At 35.1% G+C, this 27,601-nt stretch overlaps 1 protein-coding gene across 5 annotated transcripts in view; it reads right to left on the bottom strand.

The window, feature by feature from the left end:
* The window catches only part of RGS7 (regulator of G protein signaling 7), a 601,845-nt gene that overhangs the window by 51,409 nt on the left and 522,835 nt on the right, over positions 1-27,601 (bottom strand). For 4 of the 5 annotated variants that reach the window (XM_029227539.1, XM_029227543.1, XM_029227542.1 and 1 more), the window contains exons 8-9: positions 27,261-27,337; positions 27,073-27,154 (exon numbers count right to left, since the gene is read on the bottom strand). In XM_029227539.1, the coding sequence (XP_029083372.1) occupies positions 27,073-27,154; positions 27,261-27,337 (159 nt within the window). The remainder of the gene's footprint in view (positions 1-27,072; positions 27,155-27,260; positions 27,338-27,601) is intronic. The other variant, XM_029227541.1, reaches the window with a different exon arrangement.

The following is a 27,601-nucleotide window of genomic DNA, read 5'->3' as shown; positions in this document are numbered from 1 at the left end:
ATACTCAAAATATTGAAAGATTAGGGCTCCCCTGGTGGTGCAGTGGTTGAGAGTCCGACTGCCGATGCAGGGGACACGGGTTTGTGCCCTGGTCTGGGAAGATCCCACATGCCGTGGAGCGGCTGGGCCCGTGAGCCATGGCCACTGAGCCTGCGCGTCCAGAGCCTGTGCTCCACAACGGGAGAGGCCACAACAGTGAGAGGCCCATGTACCGCAAAAAAAAAAAAAAAAAAAAAAATTGAAAGATTAAAAGCTGTCAGCCAAAAATCTGGCAAATTTACCCTTCAGATATGAAGCAAAACTAAAAGCTTTCCCAGATAAACAAAAGCTGAGGGAGTTAACTACCACTAGACCTGGCTTACAAGAAATGCTGAAAACAGCTGCAGTCTACCTGAAATGAAAGGTAAAAGTACACAAAACATTGAGTAAGGTGAAAAATAAAATCAGAAAATTGCAACTCTATACAGGAATAGAGTTTATGCTTAATTAAGCATAACATTTATGCTTAATTAAAGCATAAATGTTAAAGAGAAAAAAGCAGTAAAAATAACTATAACTACTTCAATTTGGTAATGAACTTACAACATAAAAAGGGATAATTTGAGACAACAAAAACATAAAAGAGGAAGATGAAAAGAATGGAACCCATATAGGCAAATGAAGATAAGATGTTATCAGCAGAGAAAGGGTTATTTTATTTATGAGATGTTTTATACAAACATCATGACAACCACAAAACATAAATCCAGAGCAGAAACATGACACACAGAAAAAGAGGAAACTGAGAAAAATATCATAGAAAACTACCAAACCAAAATGACAGATAGAAACACAAGGAAAAAGAAATAATAGAGATATAGAGCAACCAGAAAACAAAAGCTAAAATAGCAGTACTAAGTCCTCATATATCAATAATCACCCAAAATGTAAACAGATTGAATTCACCAATCAAAAAATAGAGTGGCTGGATGGATTAAAAAATAAGACTCAACTATATGCTGCCTCCAGGAGACTCATCTCAGCTCTAAAGGCAAATATAGGCTCAAAGTGAAGGATGGATAATAAGACAAGCAAATGGCAGCCAAAAGAAAGTGGGTGTAGCCATACTCATATCAGACAAAATAGGCTTCAAGTCAGAAAAGGTAACAAGAGACAAAACTGAACGGTATATAATAATAAAGGAGACAATTCATCAAGAAGACATAATAGTTATTAATATATATGAACCTATCAAAAGAGCACCAAAATATATAAAGCAATTATTAACAGACCTCACGGGGGAAACTGACAGCACCACAATAATATTAGGGGACTTTAAAACCTCACTTATACCAGTGGATAGGTCATCCAGACAGAAAGTCAACAAAGAAAGAGCAGCTTTAAATGGAACATTAGATCAAAAGAACTTTTATAGATTTATACAGAGGATTCCGTCCAAGTGCAGCAGAATACACATTCTTCTCAAGTGCACATGGATATTCTCAAGGATAGACCATATGTTGGGACATAAAACAAATCTCGATAAATTTACGAAGACTGAAATCCTATCAAGCCTCTTTTCTGACCACGGTGGTATGAAACTAGAAATCAACCAAAAGAAGAAAGCTGGGAAAGTCACAAATATGTGGAGACAAAACAACATACTACTGAATAACTATTGGGTCAATGAAGAAATCAAAAAAGAAATTTAAAAAATATGTGAAGACAAATGAAAATGAAAATACAACATACCAATATGTATGTGATGCAGCAAAAGCAATACTAAGAGGGAAGTGTATACCAATACATGCCAACCTCAAGAAAAAAGAAAAATCTCAAATAAACAATCTAATTTATGTCTAAAGAAGCTATTAAAAAGAAGAATAAATGAAGCCCAAATGAAGCCTCAACAGGATGAAGGAAATAAAAAAAGAATCGGAGTGGAAATAAATTAAAAAGAGACTAAAAAGACAATAGAAAAAGATCAATGAAACTAAGCTGGTTCTTTGAAAAGATAAACTGACCAACTTTTAGTTAGACTCACTAAAAAAAAAGAGAGAGAGAGAAAGTTCAGATGAATAAAATCAGAAATGAAAGAGGAGGGACTTCCCTGGTGCACAGTGGTTAAGAATCCACCTGCCAATACAGGGGACACGGGTTCGATCCCTGGTCCTAGAAGATACCATGGATCTACTAATAAGCCTGCATGCCACAGCTGCTGAGCCTGCATTCTAGAGCCATGCACCATGACTACTGAGCCCATGTGCCACAACTACTGAAGACCACGCACCTGGAGCCTGTGCTCTGCAACAAGAAGCCCACGTACTGCAATGAAGAGTAGCTCCCACTTGCCACAACTAGAGAAAGCCCACACACAGCAATGAAGACCCAACACAGCCAAAACAAAAAAGAAATGAAGGAGGAGAATTAACAGATACCAAAGAAATACACAGGATTATAAGAAAATATTAGATTGGCCAAAAAGTTCATTCAGGTAAGATGTTATGGAAAAACCCAAATGAACTTTTTGGCCAACACAATACTATGGACAGCTATATGCCAACAAATTAGACAACCTAGAAGAAATAGAAAATTTTAGCCTCATACAACCTTCCAAGACTGAATCATGAGGAAAGAGAAAATCTGAGTAAACTGATCACTAGTAAGGAGATTGAATCAGTAATCAAAGATCTCCCAAAAAACAAAAGCCCAGGACCAGATGGCTTCACATGTGAATTCTAGCAAATATTCAAAGATTTAATGCTTATCCTTCTAAAATTCTTCCAAAAAAACTGAAGAGGAAGGAATACTTCATAATATTTTACAAGGCCAACATTACCCTGATACCAAACCCAGGCAAAGGACAACACAAAGAAAGAAAATTACAGGCCAATATGTCTGATGAACACAGATGCAAAAGTCCTCAATATATTAGCAAAGAAATACAACAGTAAATTAAAAGGATCACATACCATGATCAAGTGGGATTTATCCCAGCAATGAAAGAATGAATCAATATCTGCAAATCAATCAATGTTAAACACCACATTAACAAAATGAAAGATAAAAATAATTTGATCGTCTCAATAGATGTAGAAAAATCATTTGACAACCATTTATGATAAAAACTCTCAAAAAAATGGGGATAGAAGGAACTTTCCTAAACATAATAAAGACCATATATGATGAACCCACAGTTAACTTTATACTCAGTGGTGAAAAACTGAAAACTATCCCTCTAAGATCAGGAACAAGACAAGGATGCCCACTCTTACCACTCTTATTCAACACAGTAATGTAAGTCCTAGCCAGAGCACTTAGGCACAAAAATAAATAAATCAATAGATGATAGATAGATAGCATCCAAATTGGAAAGGAAGAAGTAAACTGTCACTATTTGTGGATGACATGATTTTAGATACAGAAAACCCTAGAGACTCTACCACAAGCCTATTAGAAACAATAAACAAGTATTTCTGGGTACAAAATCAATATACAAAGTCTGCTGCACTTCTATACACTAACAAGCAGAAAAAGAAATTAAGAAAACAATCTTATTCACAGTAGCAGCAAAAAGAACAAAATACCTAGGAATAAATTTAATCAAGGAGACCTCTACACTGAAAACTATAAAACCATTGCTGAAAGAAATTTAAGACACAAAGAAATGGAAAAATATTCCATGTTTATGTGTTAGAAGAATTAGCATTGTTAAAATGTCCATATTACCTAAAGCAATCTACAGATTCAATGTAAATGCTATCAAAATCCCAATGACAATTTTTCACAGAAAAAGAACCAAAAAATTATTTAAATTTACATGGAATTACAAAAGCTTCCCAATAGCCAGAGCAATCCTGAGTAAAGCTACAAGGATCACACACCTTGATTTCAAATTATACTACAAGGCCATAGTAATCAAAACAGCATTGTATTGGCAGAAAAATGGACACACAAATCAATGAGACAGAATCAAGAACCCAGAAATAAACCCACACATATATGAACAGTTAATTCATATATGAAGGAGCAAAGAACATACAATGGAGAAAGGCCAGTCTCTTTAATAATGGTGTTGGGAAAACTGGACAGCCACAGGCAAGAGAATGAAAGTAGACTATTCTCTTACACTATACACAAAAGTCAACTGAAAATTGATGAAATACTTGAAAGTAAGACATGAAAGTATAAAACTCCTGGAAGAAAACATTTGACTTAGAAACTTTCTACATATGTCCCCTTAGGCAAAATAAACAATAGCAAAAATAAAAAATGAAACTATATCAAATTAAAAAGTTTCTGTACAGCAAAGTAAACCATCAACCAAACAAGAAGACAACCTACCAGATGGGAGATATTTGCAAATTATATATCCAATAAGAAGTTAATATTCAAAATATACAGAGTTCATACAATTCAACATCAAAAAAAAAAAAAACCTAACAACTTGATTAAAAAATGGACAGAGGATTTGAATAGACATTTTTTCCAAAGAAGACATACAGATGGCCAACAGGTTCATGAAAGGATATTCAACATCACTCATTATTAGGGAAATGCAAATCAAAACCACAATAGGATATCACCTCACACTCATTAGAATATTTATTATAGAGAACGCAAAAAATAACAAGTGTTGAAGAGCATGTGGAGAAAACAGAACCTTCATACATTATTGGTGGGAATGTAAATTGGTGCAGCCACTATGGAAACCATCATGGAGATTCCTCAAAAAATTCAGAATAGAACTGCCATATGGTCTAGTTATTCTACCTCTGTGTATTTATCCAAAGAATACGAAAACAGTAATTCGAAAAGAAATTTGCCCCCCAGTGCTTATTGCAGCATTATTTAAAATAGCTAAGATATGGAAATAAGCCAAGTACCCATGAATGAATGAATGAAGAAGCCATAAAAAAGATTAAAAATCTTGCTGTTAGAGACAACATGGATTGACCTTGAAAGTATTATGCTAAGTGAAATAAGTCCAACAGAGAAAGACAAATACCATATGACTTCACTCATATGTAGAATCTAAAACACAAAACAGAAAAAAACAAAATAAATGGACAAACCAAACCAAATAAAAACAAACATGTAGCTACAGTGAACAGAATAGCAGGTATTAGAGGGGAAGGGGCAGGGGGGAGGGCAAAATTGTAAAGGGGGTCAACTGTACAGTGACAGATGAAAACTAAACTTTGGGGGGTGGTGAGTACTATAATGTATACAGAAGTTGAAATATAATGTACACATGAAACATATAATGTTATAATAATGTTACATCAATAAAAAATTAAAAACAAAATAAAAAGAAAGAAACCTAACAAGAAATGTGTAAAAGGTTGCATGAGGAAAATTAAAGATGCTCCTGAAAGACACAAAAGTAAATATGTCAAATGGATAGGATAACTTAACTCCATAAAGAAGTCAATTCTCCCAAGTTTTACATAAATTTAGCAAATCCAATTAAAACGCCAAAAAGTTTTTTGTTTTTCTGATGTTAGACAATTGGTTCCAAAATTCAAATGGAAAAATAACTAGGAAAAGCCTAAAATGAAGAGCATTGAGTGAGGAGCACAATGGGGGTTGGGGAGATGAGACTTACTAGATATTAAAACATACTAAAGTCAAAACATCCTGGTGTAGAAGGTGAGATCTCCAACCTGGATGATGCCTTCGTCCCATTTTTAAAATCTGTGTTATCTCATCATCCATTTCCTTGCTGTGCTGGGACTCTCTAGTATCCAAAGATAATACTCCTTCTTTTCTATCTTCTCCTTCACTCTAGATTTTGCCAGTATAATTATACTTGGTGGTGTGAGATTTCTAGACAGGCATGTCTGTTTAAAAGATTTAATCTACTTTGCCTTTAATTAAGATTGTTTCATTGAAACAGTTATACCTTTCCTTTTCCTTGGTTTATTATAAGTCCTAACTCACCCTAATTGCTTTCCTTCAGGAACTGTCATGTTAGCCTCAGGGCCTGGCTTTGACAGGCAGCCGAGTTAGGGGAAGAAGCAATGGAATGTAATTCAGAAGACCAAGGTTCATTCCTGGCTCCTCCTAAAGGAGAACATGTCCCAGGGGAAAACAAAAGAAAACTCAGTATCTGAACTTCAGTTGCCTTATCTATGAAATGGGGCTAAAAATTAATGCAAACCTAAAGGAGTGAAGGATAGTAGAACAGGCCACCCCAAAATATGTTGCTTTGGCATATTGATTATTTTGAGATATAGCATTTAAAGCAGCTTTCTCTCAACTCGCCTTATTTGTCTAAAGATAGATCCTCCAAAAGAAACTCAATTGCCACTAATCCCCTCCCTGGGATTCAACTGAGGAAGACTGATTCTTATGAGAGAAGAGACTAGAAGTCAACACCAAACCCAGACAAACTCTGTCATACCTCCCCCAACTGTTCTTCTAAGGGACCAGTCATCTTTCCTAAAAACCATTGATTCTTCTCTCACAGGCCTACATCCCTCTCCCCTTTCCCTATTAAGATGGTATTTAATCCTGAATTATAAGCCACCTCTGTGTAACTCATGGGAGCTACACATTTTTCCTGGGTATCTTCCATGTATATATGAGGTACACATGTTAATAGATTTCTGTTTGTTTTTTTCTTCTTGTTAATCTGTCTTTTATCAGAGGGTTCAGCTAGGAACTCAGAGAGTAGGGGGAAAATTATTCTTCCTCCCGTACAAGAGTAATATAAGGATTAAAAAGAAAATTTATAAGCAATCATATTACATGCCAATACTAGCTTTGTAGAGGGGCCCTTTGTAAGGTGTCGTGATGAAGAGGATGAGCCCTGGAGCAAATCACCTGTTCAATACTGGCTCCCCACTTACCACTTGTGGGACTTTGTGCAACTTAAGCGTTTTGTGCCTGAGAGTCCTCATTGGCAAAGAGAAAATAGCAATGCTTCCTGTGGTTGTTGTGAAGGCTGGGTGAACAAATTTATATAAAGTACTGAGAACAGTGCCTGACACCCAGTGAATGCTCTCTGGGTGCTGTTGTTATCTATAGCCATCTTCTTTCCCAACACTGGGAAGACTGAGGTATTTGTTCTCCCAGTGCTGCCTGTGTGTGTGTTGGGGGGTGATGGGGACGGTGCCTAAGTATGCAGGACCTCACTCTCCTTCCTCACAATCAAAGGAAGCTAAAGAACCAACCAAGACAAAAAAGGGTATCATCAATGTAAACATCACCTTCCCCTGTCTCTAAGGCACACAAAAAATCATTCAGTCTTAGGGATCTCTGGGGGTTTTTATTGCTTTCAGTGACACTTTTCAGGAACTTGAGATTTGATGAAGGAAAAAAAGACCAATTTTAGGTTACCTAGATTATAAGTAGTTACCCTTGTAAGTGTGCTTAAATATCAAACATGAATGAAGGTTGCTGAGAGTAACCTCAAAATCACATAATTTTTTTTCTAACATGTTTTTAGGTATTTTAAAAAGAAGAGATAAAATGTAAGACATCATATGAATAAATAAGATAATATAACAACTTGTATGTTTTAAGAGGTTTCTAGACCAGGATTTCTCAGAAAAATGATACTAAATATATTTTCTCTGGAGAAAATATTGTCTGCCTTGGAGAATGTATCTGTATCCAATTTGCCATCACTTCTCTTAATGTAGCAAATAAAAAATAGTCTCATCAGAAATTACCATGGTGGAATAGAGACATTTTTAGAGGATTGTTTTCTTCAAGATAGCCAAACATGAAATAATTATAACAAAAACTGTATTATTTTTATGATGAAAACACTCTCTCAAACACAAGATGCAACCTCTTGGTCCACATTAATACTAAAACTATCAACATCCCCACTATCTAAGTTAATGAAGCCAATGATGGGAATTATTTGAAAATTTAACACCACTCCTCACAGCCAGAAAACAGTATGTTTGCAAAAATCAATTCCATTTTTAAACTGATAGGAAAAGGGAGCAGTCTCTTAATGTACATCAAATTTCAAAGCACTTTATCTATTTTAGAAATGGAAAATATGTGACAATCCATGCTCATTATGGAGCATATTAAAAAATTCAATCATATTCTCTGTGGGAATGCATCTAACCTTCTTTCTGGAGTTACTTCAGAGAAACATCACATCTCTGTCTTTGAGGTTAAACAGAATAGAGACAGTTTAGATGACTGCTTTCACAAGGGTGAAAACCACACCCTGGTCTTGCTAAATTCCAAATCATTCGCTAAAAGAATATCAGATACTAATTTCACATGCAAAATAACAGACTTTGGTCACAGGTGAAATGTGCAATCAATTATCAATCACTGTTGATAATACAACAACAAGAATTTAAACCTCAAGCTCTTTTCCTCTCTCTTGCTCCTTTATTCTTAGTGAGCTTACTATCATATATAATCTAATATATGCCAAATTTAAAATCTGAATTGATGAAAGGACTTTATGTTCTGTCTCTTTTCATTAAGTTTGTTGGAATGTGACGCTTTCCAATTTCAGTCTGAAGTCCTTTCATCAATAACTCTCCCATTGCACCTTCTCCTAATGAGGAGCACTGAATCTTAGGCATGGAGGCCCAAGCAGTGACCCAGGAGGGGTGACCTTTATGCCACAACCCTGGACTATTCAAAAGACAGAGACCTCTCTGCTCTGTGATGTCATCACAGGACAATTAAATGGATGGGAACATTCTTCATTCCGACAAAATCTGCCTCCTTTATCCAAATCACAGTAAGACAATGCCACACCTTTTTCTGATAACAGCTGCTCAAACACTTGAAAACAGATGAGTAATAGCATTTAGCTTCTCTGTCCTAAGCTAAAGTTCTCAGATCCTCTCACTTATTCTCATACATCTTATCACCGCGCCTTACCCCCTACCCTCATTTTTCTGCTCACCCTGTTCAAAAGATAGCCAGCATTTCTACACATTACCCTTGAGAACGCAGTATCTGGGACGGGATACCATACTCCGGGTGTGTCTTGGCCATTTCAGAGCATGGCAGAAACATGCCTTCCTTTCACCTGGATGATGGGGGTCAGTTAACAGGGTCTAAGAATATTTTATCTTTTATAATTTTTCAGAGTATAAATGTGACACACTCCCTGTAGAAATTAAAATTACCTATGATATCAAATATCCCAGAATAACTACAATCAATATTTGGAATATTCTTTCTCTACCTGTTTCTCTAGGTGTCTATTTTTTAACAAAATTGGGATCATATTACATATAATTTTATATACAGAGAATTTCATTTCATATTTCAGCATAGGCTTTTTCCACATCTTTAAAACTCTTTGAAACTCTCATTGTGAACAGTTATGTATCTCACCTTGTGGGCACATCTTATTTAACCATTCCTTCTTGTTAAATATTTATTATAACGTAAGTGTAATATTCATAGTTTCAATTTTTATCTATCCTTGTATGTTTAACCACTCCACTTTCTCTGCATGGCTTCAGATAACTTACTTGTGCAAAATATTTTAACTTTGTATTCATATTGTTGAATTATTTTCAGAAGGTAATACCAATGCACCCATCTACCACAGCTTTAGGAGCACTTATCTCACTACTACTTTTGCCAGGATTACATATGATTTATTTTAAAAATTTTAAATGAAATGGATTGAAGACAAGTGGCACCTCTTTGTTTTAATTTGCATTTTTATGACTAGAAAGGTTAAACTTAAAAAAATTTTTTTTAATAGCCAGTTATATATTTTCTATTGTAAATTGTCAGGTTAAGTCTGAATTGTATAGTTATTTTATACATTGCTAATACTGATAGTTTTCAAAGATTGTCTATTTTCCTTTTAATTATATTTTTAAACATAAAAACTAATTTTTAAGTTAAATTTATTTGACATTTATCTTCATGATTTCTTCTGCTGTCTTTAGGCATGAAAATTTCCCCTATCCTAACATTAGCTAAATGTAAACCTCTATTTTTGCTCTTTCTTTTGTTTGTTTGTTTGTTTGTTTTGGCTGTGTTCGGTCTTCATTGCTGCGCACGGGCTTTCTCTCTAGTTGCGGTGAGCGGGGGCTACTCTTCATTGTGGTGCGTGGGCTTCTCATTGCGGTGGCTTTTCTTGCGGTGGAGCATGGGCTCTAGGCATGTGGGCTTCAGCAGTTGCAGTGCAAGGGCTTAATAGTTGTGGCACGTGGGCTCTAGAGCACAGGCTCAGTAGTTGTGGCACACAAGCTTAGGTGCACAGCGGTATGTGGGATCTTCCTGGACCAGGGATCGAACTGGCATCTCCTGCAGTGGCAGGCAGATTCTCAACCACTGTGCCACCAAGGAAGTCCCTAAACCTCTATTTTTGAATAGGATTTTTTCTTTTTTTCTATATATTTCTTTCTTTGCTTCCTTTTCCTTTCTAAAAAAGAATGGCTTTTAAATCAATTTTCAATGTGTTTTAATGTGGAGAATAGGGCAAGAAATTGTTTTTTCCTCAGAATAACTTCTTTTGAGAGCATTTGTTGACTAATCTATCTCATCCTCACTAATGTGTGATGTTTTCTACCAAAAGCTTTTATTATATACCAAGAATATAAATATATATCTATTCATTTCAGAGCTATCTATTCTACCACTATCATGAGGTTTTATTTATTGCATACTTAATAAAAATGTAAATGATTTCCATTATTTACCACCAGTCTTTTGGATTATGACTTTCACATATTTTAATTATTTATTGGATTTACCTTTGGTCAGTTCGAGGAAGTTCTCAAGTAAGATTCTTTTTCCTTAATAAAATGATTTGGGTAATAGAGTAATAGTTTAAATTATACCCGAGAGTTTCTATATTTCCACTGTACATGGAAGACAAGTTGCCTAAGTACATTCTCTACTTCCGTAAATTATATACATGCTGTTTCACTGTCTTGTGGCATAGACTAAATTTTGATTGCATGTAGCTAACCTTTTTTTTCCTGCCTGGATAATACACATGATATACTTTTTTTGTATTTATAGAATATAGCTATAGTTTACTTTTTTAATTTGCAGAATTAATGAAAGCAAAATTTTAACTTGATCTAAATAGATATGCTCTCAGTAACTTCCAAATGTAGTAGGATTTTGAAAGTGGAAGTTTCAGCTAAGTCACATTTTATGCAAGCGATAGAAAATTCAAATAGAAGGCCAAGAAGCAGACAATCCTTAACCCTCTCACTGATCTGTGAAAATCCTTCTGCCAGCATCATAGTTGATGGTAGAAAAGTAAATAAACCCTTTACTCTTGAGAATAAGAATAAGGCAAGCTTGTCTGTTCTCATCAGTTCTATCAACATTGGACTGGAGGTGCTAAGTAGTGCAATAGATGATTCTTAAATCCCTTGCTGACTCTGGGGTTGAGTGGGCAGAATCAGGAGTCAGAGATGAGGAGGGGACTCTAGGAGAGAAGTCTTCTGTAAGTTTTGCTTCCTCTCTGTCCAAGCCAGGAGAGGGCTTTTAATGATGTGTCTCCTTCACTGTGAGGGACACAGTTGATTGGTGATGGCACCATATCAAGACAACGAACGCAAGCGGCTGATGAATGAGCCTGTAGCAGCAAAATAGAGAGCGAAGTTTGGGAAGTGAATTACTCCTAGGGCTCGCTGGGACAACGAATATAGGCTTCTAGAGGGCCAGTTGTAATCCAGATGAGAGTTAGCTGGCATGGGTCTTCTCAGGTTCCTTTCCAAGAGGGCTTCCTGGAGGGGTGAAGCGACAGCAAAGAAAAGCAATAGATATTACTGGATCCCTAGGGGATGAGGAAAAATTATGTAACTAGCCAAACTAGAGATCCATTCTCCTTAATCAAAGACAGCTGCAAGGGAGAAATTCCCAGAGACAAGGATGTGGTCAGCCAAGGGCCTACAAAAGCACCCACAAGAGAATGGTGGCTTCCACTTCTGCCCAACCCAGGGAGCACCAAAGTTCAATTATCATAGCAGGCAAGAAGACTGCTGGTCCCACTTTCTCCAGCCCCTTCCATTCTATCTCTGGACATATCAGAAACCATGGTTAGTGAGATGGGAACAAGGAGTAAATATGCTAGATGGGAAAAGACAGAAGAAACCAACAACTGCCCACTTTTCCATGTGTGGGACCTTGGAAAAAAGAAGCCTCACTCTTAAATTAGGTATGCAGTTTGATTATGCCTTGCAACTGCATATTTAATCAATACTATGTTTGGGGATTTACTGTCATTATAGAATGTTTCACAGGAGAGTGACCAAAGAAATCATGGGCCCATAGAGGTTTGTGACCAGGTCCGTGGGAAGAACTAGCATCATAGAGTGAATTTAAAGCAGAAAATGGGAGCCTAAAATGAAGTTACTTTATAATCACTGGCATATACCATACCGTTTTCATTCAGCATATTTAGGTCACCCCCGCCCCCTATATTTGACAGCCTTTCATATATAAGAAAAAGATTCCTGTTCCCTTAAGTCTTTTTTTTTTTCTAGGGATAATCATAACTAATTACTCCAGTCATTCCTGTACTTTCCAGGCCACTGTATTCATAGCTCTATTATAAATCTCCTCATAGTATCTACATGATAATTGTCCATCTAAGTCTCCATTCATTCATCCCCAGGCTAGAGTTCCTCAATCACACTGACAGTGTTTTATTCATCTTTGTGATTTCAGCTTTTAGTGCAGCACACTTCTATAAATGTTGACTGAAAGATATACTAAATTAATGAGTCAATAAAGAAACGCATATATTTTTTCAATGAAAATCAAAGAAATTTAATGCTTTTATTTTATTACATTTTTTCTTGCTAAACAACTCTCCTATTACTAGTATATTTAGAAAAATGTATTCCACAGGGGCAATGAAATCTTATGGTGTACTTGTTTGTTTAAGGTGCACACTTAATGTATGGTCATGCCTCAAAATAACATGTGAGGCGTACCTATTACAGTAGTACGTCTAATCCTTGAGAAACAGAATTTTGAATTTTTCTCAGTCTCTGAAGTAGTATTTTGAATGTATTTATTCCCATCCAGGAGAAACCATTGGCAGAACTTCCCAACAAATAGTATTGGGAGAAAAATATGTCTCATATGCAGCATTAGCTTGATCCTTCAAAGAGATTTAAAAAAAATGTCTGCAAGTCATTTTTGGGGACTCTGCTTTTTACCACTCTGTGTCAATAATGTATCTATCACAAAAGGAAAATAAAAACCAAGCACACTGAATAAAACAGAAGACCAATAAGTAGGCTTCATTATATTCTATTTCAAGGTCATGACTATAGAGTGTACAAAGACACACAGTGAAAGGACCCACAAATTTTCTGCAAGGATGGACCTGGTTGATATTATGCAAATAAAATTTATTTTCATCTGCTGATACCATATGACACTGGTGTGTCCTTGCGGTCAGAGATTTTGTTGGGCTCATTACTCCTTCTGTGATATGCTCTCTGTTTCACTTTTTTAAAAATCTAAGCTTTTTAAAAAAATAGACTTCTTTGAGCCATTTTAGGTTTACAGAAAAATTGGACAGGAAGTACAGAGAATTGCCCCATCTCTAGTTTCCCCTATTAGTAACATCTTACATCAGTGTAGCACATTTGTTATAATTGATGAGCCAATACTGATACATTATTATTAACTAAAGTACATAGTTAACATTAGGGTTCACTTTTTGTGTTGTAAATTCTATAAGCTTTGACATATGTATAATGATATGTATCTACCATTACAGTATCCTATAGAATAGTTTCACTGCCCCTAAAATGTCCTATGCTCTACCTTGCCTCTCTCAAAATCGAAAAACCACTGATATTTTTCCTGTCTCTATAATTTTGCCTTTTCTAGGATGTCATAGAGTTGGAATTGTATAGCCTTTTCAGATTGGCTTCTTTAGCTTTGCACTATGAATTTAAGGTTCCTCCGTGTCTTTTTGTGGCTTGATAGCTCATTTCTTTTTATTGCTGAAAAAATATTTAACTGTATAAATGTAGCACAGTTTCCTATTGAAGAACATCTTGGTTGCTTCTAAGTCTTGACAATTATGAATGAAGCTTCTATAAGCATTAATGTGCAGGTTTGTGTATAGACAATAGTTTTCAACTCATTTGGGTAAATATCATGGAGTATGAATGCTGTATCACATGGTAAGAGTATGTTTAGTTTTGTAGGAAACTGCTAAACTGTCTTCCAAAGTGGCTGTACCATTTTGCATTCCCACCAGCAATGAATGAGAGTTCCTTTTGCTCCACATTCTCACCAGCATTTGGTGTTGTCTGTGTTTTGGATTTTGACTGTTCTAATAGGCGGGTTGTGGTGTCTTCATTGTTTTACTTCGAAATGTCCTAATGATATATGATGTTGAACATCTTTTCATATACTTATTTGTCATCTGTATATCTTATTTGGTGAGGTGTCTATTCAGATCTTTTGTCAGTTCTTTTTTTTTTTTAACATCTTTATTGGGTATAATTGCTTTACAATGGTGTGTTAGTTTCTGCTTTATAACAAAGTGAATCAGTTATTTTTGTCAGTTCTTAATTGGTTGTTTCTCATTGTTGAGCTTTAAGAATTCTTTGTGTATTCTGGATACTAGTCCATTTTCAGTTATTTGTTTGTTTTGATATTATGCTCCCAGTCTGTGGTTTGTCTTCTCATTTTCTTAACAGTGTCTTTCACAGAGCCAAAAGTTTTAATTTTAATAAACTGACATCATTTTTTTTCTTTCATGCCTGTGGTGTTGAATCTAAAAACATATCACCAAACCAAAAGTCATCTAGATTTTCTCCTATGTTATTTTCTAAGAATTTTTAGTTTAACATTTTACATTTAGGTGAATGATCCATTTTGAGGTAATATTTTTAAAAGGTGTAAGGTCTGTGTCTAGGTTCATTTTCTTCCTCTTTTTTTGAATGTGGATCTTCAGTTGTTCCAGCACTATTTGTTGGGAAGACTATCCTTTCTCCATTGAGCTGTTTTGCTCCTTTGTCAAATATAAGTTGACTATATTTGTGTGGGTCTAGTTCTGGGCTCTCTATTCTATTCAACTGATGTATTTGCCTATTTTCTTAACAGTACTATACTGTTTTGATTACAGTAGCTTTTATAGTAAGTCTTGAAGTCAGATAGTATTAGTCCTCTTACTTTGTTATTCTGTTTCAGTATTGTGTTATTCTGTGTCATTTGTCCTTTCCATAAACTTTAGAACAAGTTTGTCAATATCCACAAAATAATTTGCTGGGATTTTGATTTGGATTGTGTTAAATCTATAGATCTAATATTGAAGAACTAACATCTTGACAATATTAAGTCTTCCTATCTCCATTCATGGAACATCCCTCCATTTATTTTGATTTTTTAAATTTTTTTCAGCAAATATTGAAATTCTTTCAGTATTTTCCCCCATATAAATCTTGTGCATATTTTGTTAGCCTTATATCTATATCTAACAGCATTTAACATTTTGTTAAATGCTAATGAAATGGTATTGTGTTTTAAAATTCAAATTCCAATTGTTCATTGCTAATATAAAAGAAATCAGTTGACTTTTGTGTATTAACCTTATATCCTGCAACTTTATTATTATTACTTATTAATTCTAGGAGTTTTGTTGCTGTGGTTGTTGATTCCTTGGGATTTTCTACATAGACCATCATGTCATCTGTGAATAAAGACAGTTTTATTTCTTCCTTCCCAATCTATGTATGTTCAGTTTCCTTTTCTTGTCATTATATTAGCTAGGACCTTCAGTAAGATGTTGAATAGGAGTGGTGAGAGGGAACATCTTGCCTTGTTCCTAAACTCAGAGGGAAATCATCTAGTATTTCACAATTAAGTATGATGTTAGCTGTAGGGTTTTGGTAAATGTGCTTTATCAAGTTGAGGAAGTTCCCCTCTATTCCTAATTTGCTGAAAATTTTAATCTTTGAATGGGTGTTGGATTTTGTCAAATTGATATAAGCATATGATTTTTAGCCTGTTGCCTATGGAATGTTGAACTAGCCTTGTATACCTGGAATAAATCCCACTTGGTTGTGGCATATACTTCTTTTTATACATTGTTGGATGTGATATACTCATACTTCATTGAAAAATTTTGCACCTATGTTCATGAGAGAAATTGTTTGCCTTTCTTGCAATGACTTTGTTAGGTTTGAGTATTAAGGTAATGCTGGATTCCTAGATTGAGTTAGGAAGTAGCCCCTCTGCTATTTTCAGGAAAAATTGTAAAGAATTGGTATAATTTCTCCTGTAAATGTTTGCTAGAATTCATCAGTGAACTAATCTGGGCTGTTGCTTTCTATTTTGAAAGGTTATTTCTTATAGATTCAATTTATTTAGTTGAATAGACTGTTATCTTTAATAATAGATACAGGCTTATTCATTTATACATGTAGGCATATTTATATTAACTGTTTTCTTGGTGAGTTTTGGTAGATTGTGCCTTTCAAAGAGTTTGTCCATTTCATGTAGGTTTTCATATTTGTGGGCATAGAGTTGTTTACAATACTCCTTTCTTATTTTAATGTCCATGGGATCAGTAGTAATTGTCCCTCTTTTATTTCTGATATTAGTAACTTGTGTCTGCTCTCTGACTAGAGGCTCATCAACTTTACTGATTTTTTCCAACAACCAACAACCAACTCTCTATCAGATTGTATTTCTCTACCAGTTTTCTGTTTTCAATTTCATTAATTTCTTCTCTAATTCTTATTTCTTTTCTTCTGCTTAATTGGATTTAATTTGCCCTTGTTTATCTAGTTTTCTAATGTAAAAGTTTAGATTATTGATTTTAGAGTTTTCTAACATATGCATCAATGCATATATGTATAAATTTCCAAGCACAGCTTTCACTGCATCCACAAATTTAGATAACACGTATTTTTATTTAGTTTGAAATATTTTAAAATTATTCTTGAAACTTCTTTTTGACCCATACGTTATTTAGAAGTGTGTTGCTTAACTCTAAGTATTTTGTGGTTTTCCATCTATGTTTCTGTTATTGATATCTAGTTTAATTCCACTGTGGTCTGGGAATACTTCATATAATTTCTATTAAAAAACTTTTAAATTTAGTAAGGTGTGTTTTGTAGCCCAGAATGTGGTCCCTCTTAGTGTGTTCCATGGGAATTTGAGGAGAAGGTGTATTCTGCTGTATTGGATGAAGTATTTTATGATATCAATTAAATCCAGTTGATTGATGGTGCTCTTCAGTTCAATTATGTCCTTACTGATTTTCTGCCTGCTAGATTGGTCAACTGCTGACAGAGGTGTGTTGAAGACTACAGCTATAATGGTGTATTCATCTATGTCTCCTTGCAGTTCTTATCAGTTTTTGTCTCATATTTTGATGTTCCGTTGTGCACACACATTATGTCATAATTTGACACATTATGTCTTCATGAATAATTGATCTCTTTATCATTACATAATGTTGCTCCTCATCTTTGATAATTCTCCTCGCTCTGGAGCTGGCTTCATCTGAAATTAATATAGCTACTCCACCTATCTTTTGACTACTGTTAGCATCCCTTTACTTTCTCCATTGCTTTACTTTACTTTTAGTTTGTACCTCTGTCCTTATATTTAAGGTGAGTTTCTTAATATATAATTAGGTCTTTTTTATTCACTCTGACAATCTCTGCCTTTTTATTGGTATATTTAGGCCACTGCTGTTTAAAGTGATAGTTTTTATAGCTGGATTAATATCTACCATATTTTTTATTGTTTTCTATTGATATCACCATTGCTCAGTTTCTTTTTCTTTTCTTTATTTTTCTGCCCTCTATGTTTTCGATTGAGAATTTTTACAATTCCATTTTTTTCCTCCTCTCTTAACATATCAATTCTCAATTCCATTTTTTTCCTCCTCTCTTAACATATCAATTCTACTTCATTTTAAACTTTTCTAAGTGGTTGCCCTTGGGTTTGCAACATATATTTACATCTAATCCAACTACTCTTTCAAATCACACAATACTACTCCATTCAAGTACCTTATAATAGATTATTCCCAATTCCTTCTCCCTTCTGTACCTTATAACACTGCTGTCATTCATTCCACTTACCCTTAATCTATAATCACAGAATACACTGTTGCTATTATTATTTGAACTATTTTAAATTAAGAATAAAAACTAGATCTGAGTTTCTGACCTATGTCATTTCTTTCTTTCTGAAGACATTCCTTCTGCATTTCTTGCAAGATAGGTCTCCTGATGACAAATTCCCTCATTTTTTGTTTGTCTGAGAAAGTCTTCATTTCTCTTGCACTTATAGAGGATAATTTTGCTGGATATAGAATTCTAAGGTGTTTTTTTTTCTTTCTTTCAACACAAAATATTTCACTCTTCTCTCTTGCTTGCATGATTTCTAAAGAGAAGTCTGATGCAATTGTTAATCTTGCTCCTCTGGCTTCTTTCAAGATTTTCACTTTGTCTTCATTTTTTGCAGTTTGAATGTGATATGCTTAGGTTTAGATTTTTTGATATTTACTCTGGTTGGTATTCTCTGAGCTTCCGGTTCTCAGTTTGGTATTAATTTTTGGAAACTATTGGTCATCACTGCGTCAGATATTTCTTCTCTTCCTTTCTCTTTCTGGTATTCCTATTACATGTATGTTACACCTTTAGTAATTATTTCACAGCTCTTGGATATTCTGTCTTTTTCAATCTCTTTTTCCTCTTTGCACTTGAGTTTTCAAAATTTCTATTGACATTTCTTCAAGCTCACTGACCATCTGCTTGGCCATGTCCAGTCTATTGATGAGCACATCAAAGGCATTCTTCATTTATGTTATGGTATTTTTTTATTCTAACATTTCCTTTTGATTCTTTCTTAGAGTTTCTGTGCTTCTGCTTATATTGTACCTCTATTCTTTATTCTTTTATGCTGTTCACTTGCTCCATTAGCACATTCATCATACTTACTTGTTTCAAGTCCTTGGTTTGATAATTTCAACATTTCTTCCATATTTGAGTCTGATTCTGATGCTTAATGTGTCTCTGAGCTGTTTTTATTTTCTTTTACTGTATGTGCAGTTTTTAATTGAAAGCCAGACATGACGTACTGGGTAAAAGAAACTGAGATAAATAGGAGTTTATTGTGTGGTTTTATGTATATCTGGCTAGGGGTAGGCTGTATTTATTGTTTTCTTTTGCTGTATCAGAGGCTAAACTTTCATCTGGTTTCCTTGTTTTTGTCTTCCCAGTTGTCTCTGGGTTTCCCTGAGGCTTCTTAAATAAGGCCTGAGATGTGCAGTTCTTTCCTTTGCAATTCCCTCTTGTTATTTAGGCTCTGTTAAGGTTGTGGTAAGGTGTAGGGAGAGGGGAAGCATCCTATAGTCCTGTGATTAGGTCTCAATCTTTTAGTGAGCCTGTGCCCCAGGGCTGTGACCTTTACAAATTCCTCTCAGGTTTTTTTCCCCTCATTTTGGTGAGACCAGGGTTGAAGTTGGGTACTTCCCTTCCCTCATGTTGTGGCTTTGGTACAACCCTGATCAGTTTCTCTTAAAGACAGGTCTTGTTAAGAAGAAGAGAATATCCTGAGTGTATTTCAAAACAGTTTCTCTTCCCCTTCCCCTGAGAGATGTACAAAGGGATTTTTCTTCAAACTTCACTGTGAGAATCTGGTAGGGTTCCTGGAGGTAAAACTCACAAAAATGTGTGGTGTCCCCTTAAGACTCAGCTCAAGTCTGTCTACTCTGAACTTCCAGCAATTTGTCGATTACAGTTTAGGATTTCTTACCCCAGCATTGGTTCCTCAGAGGTTTCTGCTCTTGGGCTTCTGTTCTGGTAAGTTGTATTTGCCTGTCTGTCTCTCCAGTTTTGGGGACTAACAGTATTTTGCCCAGTGACCTCATTCTGAGATGAATCTAAGAAAAATTGTTGATTTTCAGTTTATTCAGCTTTTTTTCTTATTGTGAGAATGGGAGTGACAACTTCCAAGTTCTTTATATGCTGGACTGGAAGTCCTGATTCACTTTTTAAAACTATTATTGATTTTTCTTGCTGTATATCTAAACATTCATTAAATTTTAATTTTAAAACAGATTAGCAAAAGGAAGAAAATCAACAGAATTTCAACATTCATAAATAACTATTGTTGATATTTGTGTATATATCTTTTTAGTCTTTTTTCTGCACATGTCTGCCTGTTCCTCTATCTTTCTATCATCTATCTATCTAGCTATCTATCATCATCTATCATCTATCTATCTACCTATCTATCCAGCTACCTACCTATCTAATTACTTATGCCTCTCCCAACAAACAAAGAATTAAAATGGGCCTTTGGACCTAAGATGGTAAGATTGTATGCAAATATATGGTTATGATATTACCTCTTAAAAATTCTTTGCAAACTTAATAGGTAAAAATATAAGTGTTTTCCATTACATTTTTTACTTCTTTGACATTTTCTCATTGATGTATGAGTTCTATATATAACAAAAGATTACTCTTTTATTATATATAATACCATATGATACACTATCATTCACCTTGTTTTTCTATTTTATTTTGAGGTCTGCATTGCTTTTGAACCTAAATTAAAGAGACTGAGTTGATGGTTTTGTGTGATAAACAAAAGTCTGGAGTAACTTAAGTTGAATCATGAACATAACAAGTTAGTGAAAATAATAAATTGAATATCAAAATTATGGATAAAATAATGGAGTAGTAACACTGTGGAAGTTAATTTAACATCAGTATATAATAAAATCCTCTACTCTCACATAATAGAATACTAATACAGTAATGAGAATAAACAAACTACAACTACATGCAATAATATGAAAGAATCTCAAAAGATGTTGAATATAAAAAGAGTGATAGTGATAATTCCATTTATATAAAGATTAAAAGTAGGCAAATTTATCTATGGTATGAGAAGTTACCATTGACCTAGGGAGTAGTGACTGGAATGGTCACTAGTAGGGCTCTGGGATCCTGGTGATTTGGCTGTGTTCATTTCATGAAAATTCATTGTGCACTTATGCTTTGTGTAGTTTTCTGTATGTATGTTATACTTTAAAAAATTATTGTTGAGCAGGACTTCCCTGGTGGTGCAGTGGTTAAGAATCCACCTGCCAGTGCAGGGGACACAGGTTTGATCCCTGGTCCGGGAAGATCCCGTATGCCTGTAAGTAACTAAGCCCATGTGCCACAACTACTGAAGCCTGTGTGCTGCAACTATTGAAGCCCGCGTGCCTAGAGCCTGTGCTCTGCAACAAGAGAAGCCACTGCAATGAGAAGCCCGTGCACCACAATGACGAGTAGTCCCCGCTCACCACAACTAGAGAGAAAAAGCCCGTGCACAGCAACAAAGACCCAAAATAAAATCTAAAAATTAAAAAAAATTATTATTGAGATATAATTGACATATAACATTATATTCATTTCAGGTGTACAATATAATGATTCAATATTTGTATATATTGTAAAATGATCACCACAGTAAGTCTAGATAACATCCATCACCACACAATTATAAATTTTTTTCCTTGTGATGCATATTTTTTAAATCGACTGTCTTAGCAACTTTCCAGTATACACTTCAGTATTATTAACTATAGTCAACATGCTGTACATTACATCCCCAGGACTTACTTCTTTTATAACTGGAAGTCTGTACCTTTTCACCCCCTTCACACCATTTCTCCCACCCTCCCAACCCCGTGGCTCTGGCAACCACAAATCGGTTTGTATGAGTTTGTTTGTTTCTGTATCTATGAGTTTGTTTTTCAGATTCTACATGTAAGTGACCTCATATGGTATTTGTCATCCTCTGTCTAACTTATTTCACTTAGCATAATGTCCTCAAGTTCCACCTACATTGTCACAAATGGCGAGATTTCATTCGTTTTATAGCTGAATAATATTCCATTATATATGTGTATATGTATGTACAAATATATACACAAACACATACATACATACATACAGGCACACCTCACTTTATCGCACTTCTCTTTATTGTGCTTTGCAGATATTACATCATTTTACAAATCGAAGGGATTTGTGGCAACCCAAGTAAGTCTGTCAGCACCATTCTTCCAGCAGCATTTGCTCCCTCTGTGTCTCTGAGTCACAGTTTGGTAATTCTCACAATATTTCAAACTTTTTCGTTATTATTATATTTGTTATGGTGATCTGTGATCTTTGATGTTATTACTATGACTTGCTGAAGGTTCTAATGATGGTTAGCATTTTTTAGCAACCAAGTATTTTAAAATTAAGGCATTGTTTTTTAGATGTAATGCTACTGAACACTTAATAGCCTACAGTATCATGTAAACACACTTTTATATACACCACCAAAATTTTGTAGGTGGTCGGGAACTGAACCTACAATATCGCTGAGGTATGCCTGTGTCCCACATTTTTTTAATTCACTCATCCATCAATGGACACTTAGGTCACATCTATGTCTTGGCTATTGTAAATAATGCTGCACTGAACATGAGGGTGCATATATCTTTTGAAGTTCGTGTTTTTATTTACTTTGGATAAATACCCAGAAGTGGAATTCTATTTTTAATTTTTTGAGAAACCTCCATACTGTTTCCATAGTGGTTGTACCAATTTACATTCCCACCAAGAATTCCCAGTGCACAAGAATTACTTTTGCTTCACATCCTCACCAACACTTGTTACTTCTCTTTTTAGAACAGCCATTCTAACTGGTGTGAGGTGCTATTTCATTGTGATTTTGGTTTGCATTTCTAGTATGTATGTTATACTTCAATAAAAAATTTAAAAAGACCTGTACCTTGACCAAATACCAGGTTCCCTCCAACCCCCAATAAAAATGTGTCAAGGGCTTCCCTGGTGGTGCAGTGTTTGAGAATCTGCCTGCTAATGCAGGGGACACGGGTTCCAGCCCTGGTCTGGGAGGATCCCACATGCCGCGGAGCAACTAGGCCCGTGAGCCACAACTACTGAGCCTGTGCATCTGGAGCCTGTGCTCCGCAACAAGAGATGCCGTGATAGTGAGAGGCCCGCGCACCACGATGAAGAGTGGCCCCTGCTTGCCACAACTAGAGAAAGCCCTCGCACAGAAACGAAGACCCAACACAGCAAAAATAAATAAATTAATTAATAAACTCCTACCCACAACATCTTCTTTGAAAAATAAAAAATGTGTCAAGGTGGTGCCTGTCATAGTGTATCTGCAAGAATATTTATATTTGTGGTCTTGTGCTTTATAGTTTGTGGTATAAATAATGTACCCCCACAGTACTCTCTCAAAGTACTGTCTCAGTGCTCCCACCAGGTCACTGTGGATTTCCAAGGTGAGAAGAAAGGTGATTCATTCTATATTGACTCCACCTTGCAATGCACACATCTGAATGTGCCCAGAATTAAATTGGCCTAAATTCCCTATACTACATCTCTTTAGATCAACTCTCAGTCGGTGTTAACTCAATGGTGGGAAACCTTTCACAATGAATACGTATAAAAAATCAAATTAAAAAACCAAATGAATACGTATAAAAAACCAAATTATTGTACAATTTAAATATCTTACAATTTAGTTTGTCAATTACACCTCAATAAAGCCAAAAAAATGTAACAGACAAACAAAACAAAAACAAAGTCTGTGCAAAGGATATAAACTGGCTCCATAGCAGGGCTGTGTGGAACAAGTTTGGTTGCTCTTCACCCCTCGGACCCAGAGCATCAGCACCATTATATTTTGAAAGGCCAGTCCACTGGACTTCTTTTTTTTGCTCCATGATGATTGTATTTTAAGAATCTCATTGCTCCTTTCTATTATTGGGCCTCAGAATCACTCTGATATAACTCAGTAGGTTACAAAAACTTTGAATCTTATGGAACTCCTTAAACTTCTTATGCAAATCTATAACCTCTTCTTCAGACAGTTTTAAACTCCAAATTTTAATGTATTTTTGTGTGCGTGTGCACACACACACAACACACACACACGCTTCACCAGACTGCTCCAAACTAATTTATTCAAAGAAAAATTTACAGAAATGTATATAAAATTTCAGACAAACTCCTGCTCTTCAAAAGACCATGATCTGATAATATTAAAACAAGTACTAGGAAGTTAGTATCAATGAAACCCTTCAGCAGTGTGAAAAACAGAATTTTTACTTCAATTTAACTAGTTGCTCAAATTCAATTAATATAGACTAAGAATCCATTAACCCTTGAAGAGGCTTCATAAAAGTATCAAAACACTAAATACACAAGTTAACCCAAATCCCAAATTATCTTTGACATTTGCTACAATTTGGTGTATTTCCCCTACTATCATCTTGAGTAGTTAGTGTGTGGCAATTCTGTCTGGAGTCCTTGATAACTGAAGAGTCCTTTTCAGTGTTAAGACCTTAATTTTTTTTTCTGGAGTAAACACGGACATGCTTAAAGAAGCTAAATTTATTTCATAAAGGTCTTAAATGCAATAAAATGAGTATACTGCGTTAAGTGACGGCATTTAAAAAAACTAAATCTCACTGCATATATTTTCTACATCTCTAAGTTCATGTAATATAATATTTTACATTAAATTTAAGTATACTTTAAAGATTCTGAGCTTCTTTTTGAGATTTCCTCTTCCCTACTACACTTCTGGCTAATGGTTTCCAACCTATTTAAACTAAATAAATGGCAGCATCAAGCCAGATCAAATCAAAGCAAACCAAACAAAATGCAATGTAGCACATCACCTTTACTTGAATTAGTAAAAGCTTTATAAGGATTAATTGCTCTCTGCTACATGTTTTGGAAAGGTTTAACAGTAGGATTATGCAAGAAGAAATAAAATGAAAAAAATTCAACAAATAGTACTGATAGGATAACTTCATTTCTGTTTTTTGAAAATAAAGATACTTTATATAGTAATAAAGCTAAAGCAGTCCAGGAAAATATAAATTGTGTTATGAATCTATTAAATCTGAGTAGAGATTTTTATTCTAATGAGAATATTAATTTCTACAGTTTAAAAACTTGTAGTAGTGTGTTCGTATTTTCGTAATAAGACTTTTTCAAAACCAAAATAAAAATAAGGACACTTTTTGGAGGTATGGTTATCTTAGAAAGCTCTTCTTATCATTGTTTAGTTAACACTACAGCCAATGAATAGAGATATAGCTTATGCATTTTGCTGGGGAAATAGCCATTAAAAGCTCTTATAGGAGCGTCTTGCTGCTAATGTCCTTGCCAGCATCATCTCTGTATTAACTCTCACTAAGGACCCAGAACTCTAAAAACCAGATATGAGGCAGGACCTGTGTGTCTGACATGGCCTCCAGACAAGTGTCATCACTTCACATGCACCTGGGACCACTGCAAAAAATTTTTTTTCTTTTTAAATGGGATAGAGTTGTAATGTAAAAAATAAATAGTTGAAGGTAGGGCTGGATTAGGTGCATTCCATTCTCAGAGGCATACAGATAACCCAAAACTCTATTTTTTTCCCTCTAGAAAATAAACAATAACCAAGTATTGCATAACATGTTCATTTTAAGTGATATAAAGCCCCTCATAAGCATCCACAAATTGAATAAGGGACATGGAACTAATGGCTTCAGGGTGGTTTCTGCCTCCAGGTGCTCCTTTGGATGACTTTCTAATTGAAAGCCTAATGAGGGGTAAGCAGGGGACCCCTTGGAGAACACTAATATGTGCTTCTTGCTCTGTGGAGACACAGAGGACTGGAGCCTGACTTACACTGGTTAGAGCAAAAAACAACTGTGAACAGGTTCTGCTTCCAACAGGGCACATAGAAGGCAAGGGATTGGCTGAGCAATTCTTGGGGGATGGAGCAGGGGAGTGTGTTGAGGTGAGATCAATCGACATGCTGGGAGAACATGAGTTTTTGCTGTAGAATGGATGTGGGCAGTGTAGGGGAACCGGCATGGAGTGAGTCCTCTTGGGTTGCCAGGAGGATATAGGCCATCAAAGTTAAACTAGGCTAGAGATGGGCCACCAGATGTCCAGGGGCATAAAGTGGAGAAACATGAGAACATAATGTATTAATCAGTTTCTAGAGATGGCTTAAAACAAACAAACAAGCAGGGAAAAATCCTATTTCATATCCTTGCAATACTTATGCATGTGGCCTCACAATCCTTTATACCATGAGTAATAAAACTCAAGCTGAATTTTGAGTAGGAAAGACAGTTAAATCTCAATTCTAATTTTTTTGAATTCAAAAAATTTCATATGAAATTTAACAACTGCATTACTATCTAAAATTTAAATATATATCAATATATATCCATAACTATATATATATAGGTATAGATACAGATATATATACAAACCTTTGGAAAACAGACCTATTTTGGTCTGTTTCTAAAGGTAGTTGAGAGGAAAATTTTAAGATATTCTCAAAGAATCTTGATTTGTCTCATGTTGTGATCCTGTTATTTAATAATAGTATGTAAATATTATTCTCTAGGTCTGTGTTTAAAGAAATACATAGAAAACAAAGACCTAGCATCAAAATATGCTATATGAGAGTAGACATGCTTTCTTATGAATGCTCATAACCATTGTTTAATTCCTTACACAAAGTTTTCTGGTATTAATCAAGGACATTTGTTATTTGTTACTCTGACTCACATGGTTTAACATTACTATTTAAGAAAACCAGCTAAGTTACTGTATGTAGATTCAATGACCAGTTACATCATTAGAAGTATGAGCTGATCTGAAACTGAGCCACCTAAAATGTTTCCATGAAAGTTGACATTCAAAGCAGGTTGTTAGTAAGTCTTAAAAAGAAAAATTAGTGGAGGAACAACATTTTGACTAATACTTTTACTATCAATCCAGAAAAATGTAGATCATAAGCCATGCAAAACTGCTTTGTTGCAGTCTTCTTTCTTTCAAGTGTATGAAAGTATCAAGCACCTCAAAAACAAAGAATGAGCAAGCAAGTAATGTCATGTTAGAAAAATGCATAGTTTTAAAAAATATTATACTATTGAACTCTAGTCATCTTACACAAAAGTGGCAATCTTTTCTTAAATAATTCACGAAGGCTTTGGGACAAGTGATGGAGTTACTGCATTCTGCATTCTTCCTTTACTTTCCAAAGGCTGAGATTATGAAGTTAGACAACGTTGGTGCGCTTGCTTACCACGGGTCTGTGTACGTCCCAGAATGCTCTCTCCTGACTATCAAGGATTTTTCTTTCAATCTTGTCTCTCTTCTTGTCCACTCTGTTAATATCATAACAATGAATAATAAGTAGTGTTAATTGTAGTGCCTCTCTGGACAAAAGGCCACAACTTGGACAAATCTTCCAAAAGACTCACAAGGACTCACTTTGCTTGTGCTTCTGCTTGCATAAAAATGAACTCCCACTTCCGAGCAAATGCCCTCTGCAGCCTGGCCAAGCTCTCCTGAAAAATATACCACGGTGAAGACATTCTGGTCCTCAGCTTTACTACTCCCTTCTAGTTTATCTACCATATGTACTTACCAAAAAAACAAATCAGAATTTCTAAAGGAGTAAGTGTACTTGGAATGATAAGTCATGCTCACTGAACGCAGCTAATACTCATATTAACAGTCATAGAGGACACAGGAAAACCTATTATGAATATTAATATTGGAGAATATAACTAAAAATCAAAAATACTAAACTTACCTTATATAAAAAAAGT

This window comes from Monodon monoceros, unplaced genomic scaffold (assembly GCF_005190385.1).
Source record: "Monodon monoceros isolate NGI ecotype Baffin Bay Population unplaced genomic scaffold, NGI_Narwhal_1 Super_Scaffold_18, whole genome shotgun sequence".
NCBI classification, from domain to species: domain Eukaryota; kingdom Metazoa; phylum Chordata; class Mammalia; order Artiodactyla; family Monodontidae; genus Monodon; species Monodon monoceros.
This window is presented reverse-complemented; position numbering and strand designations above follow the sequence as displayed.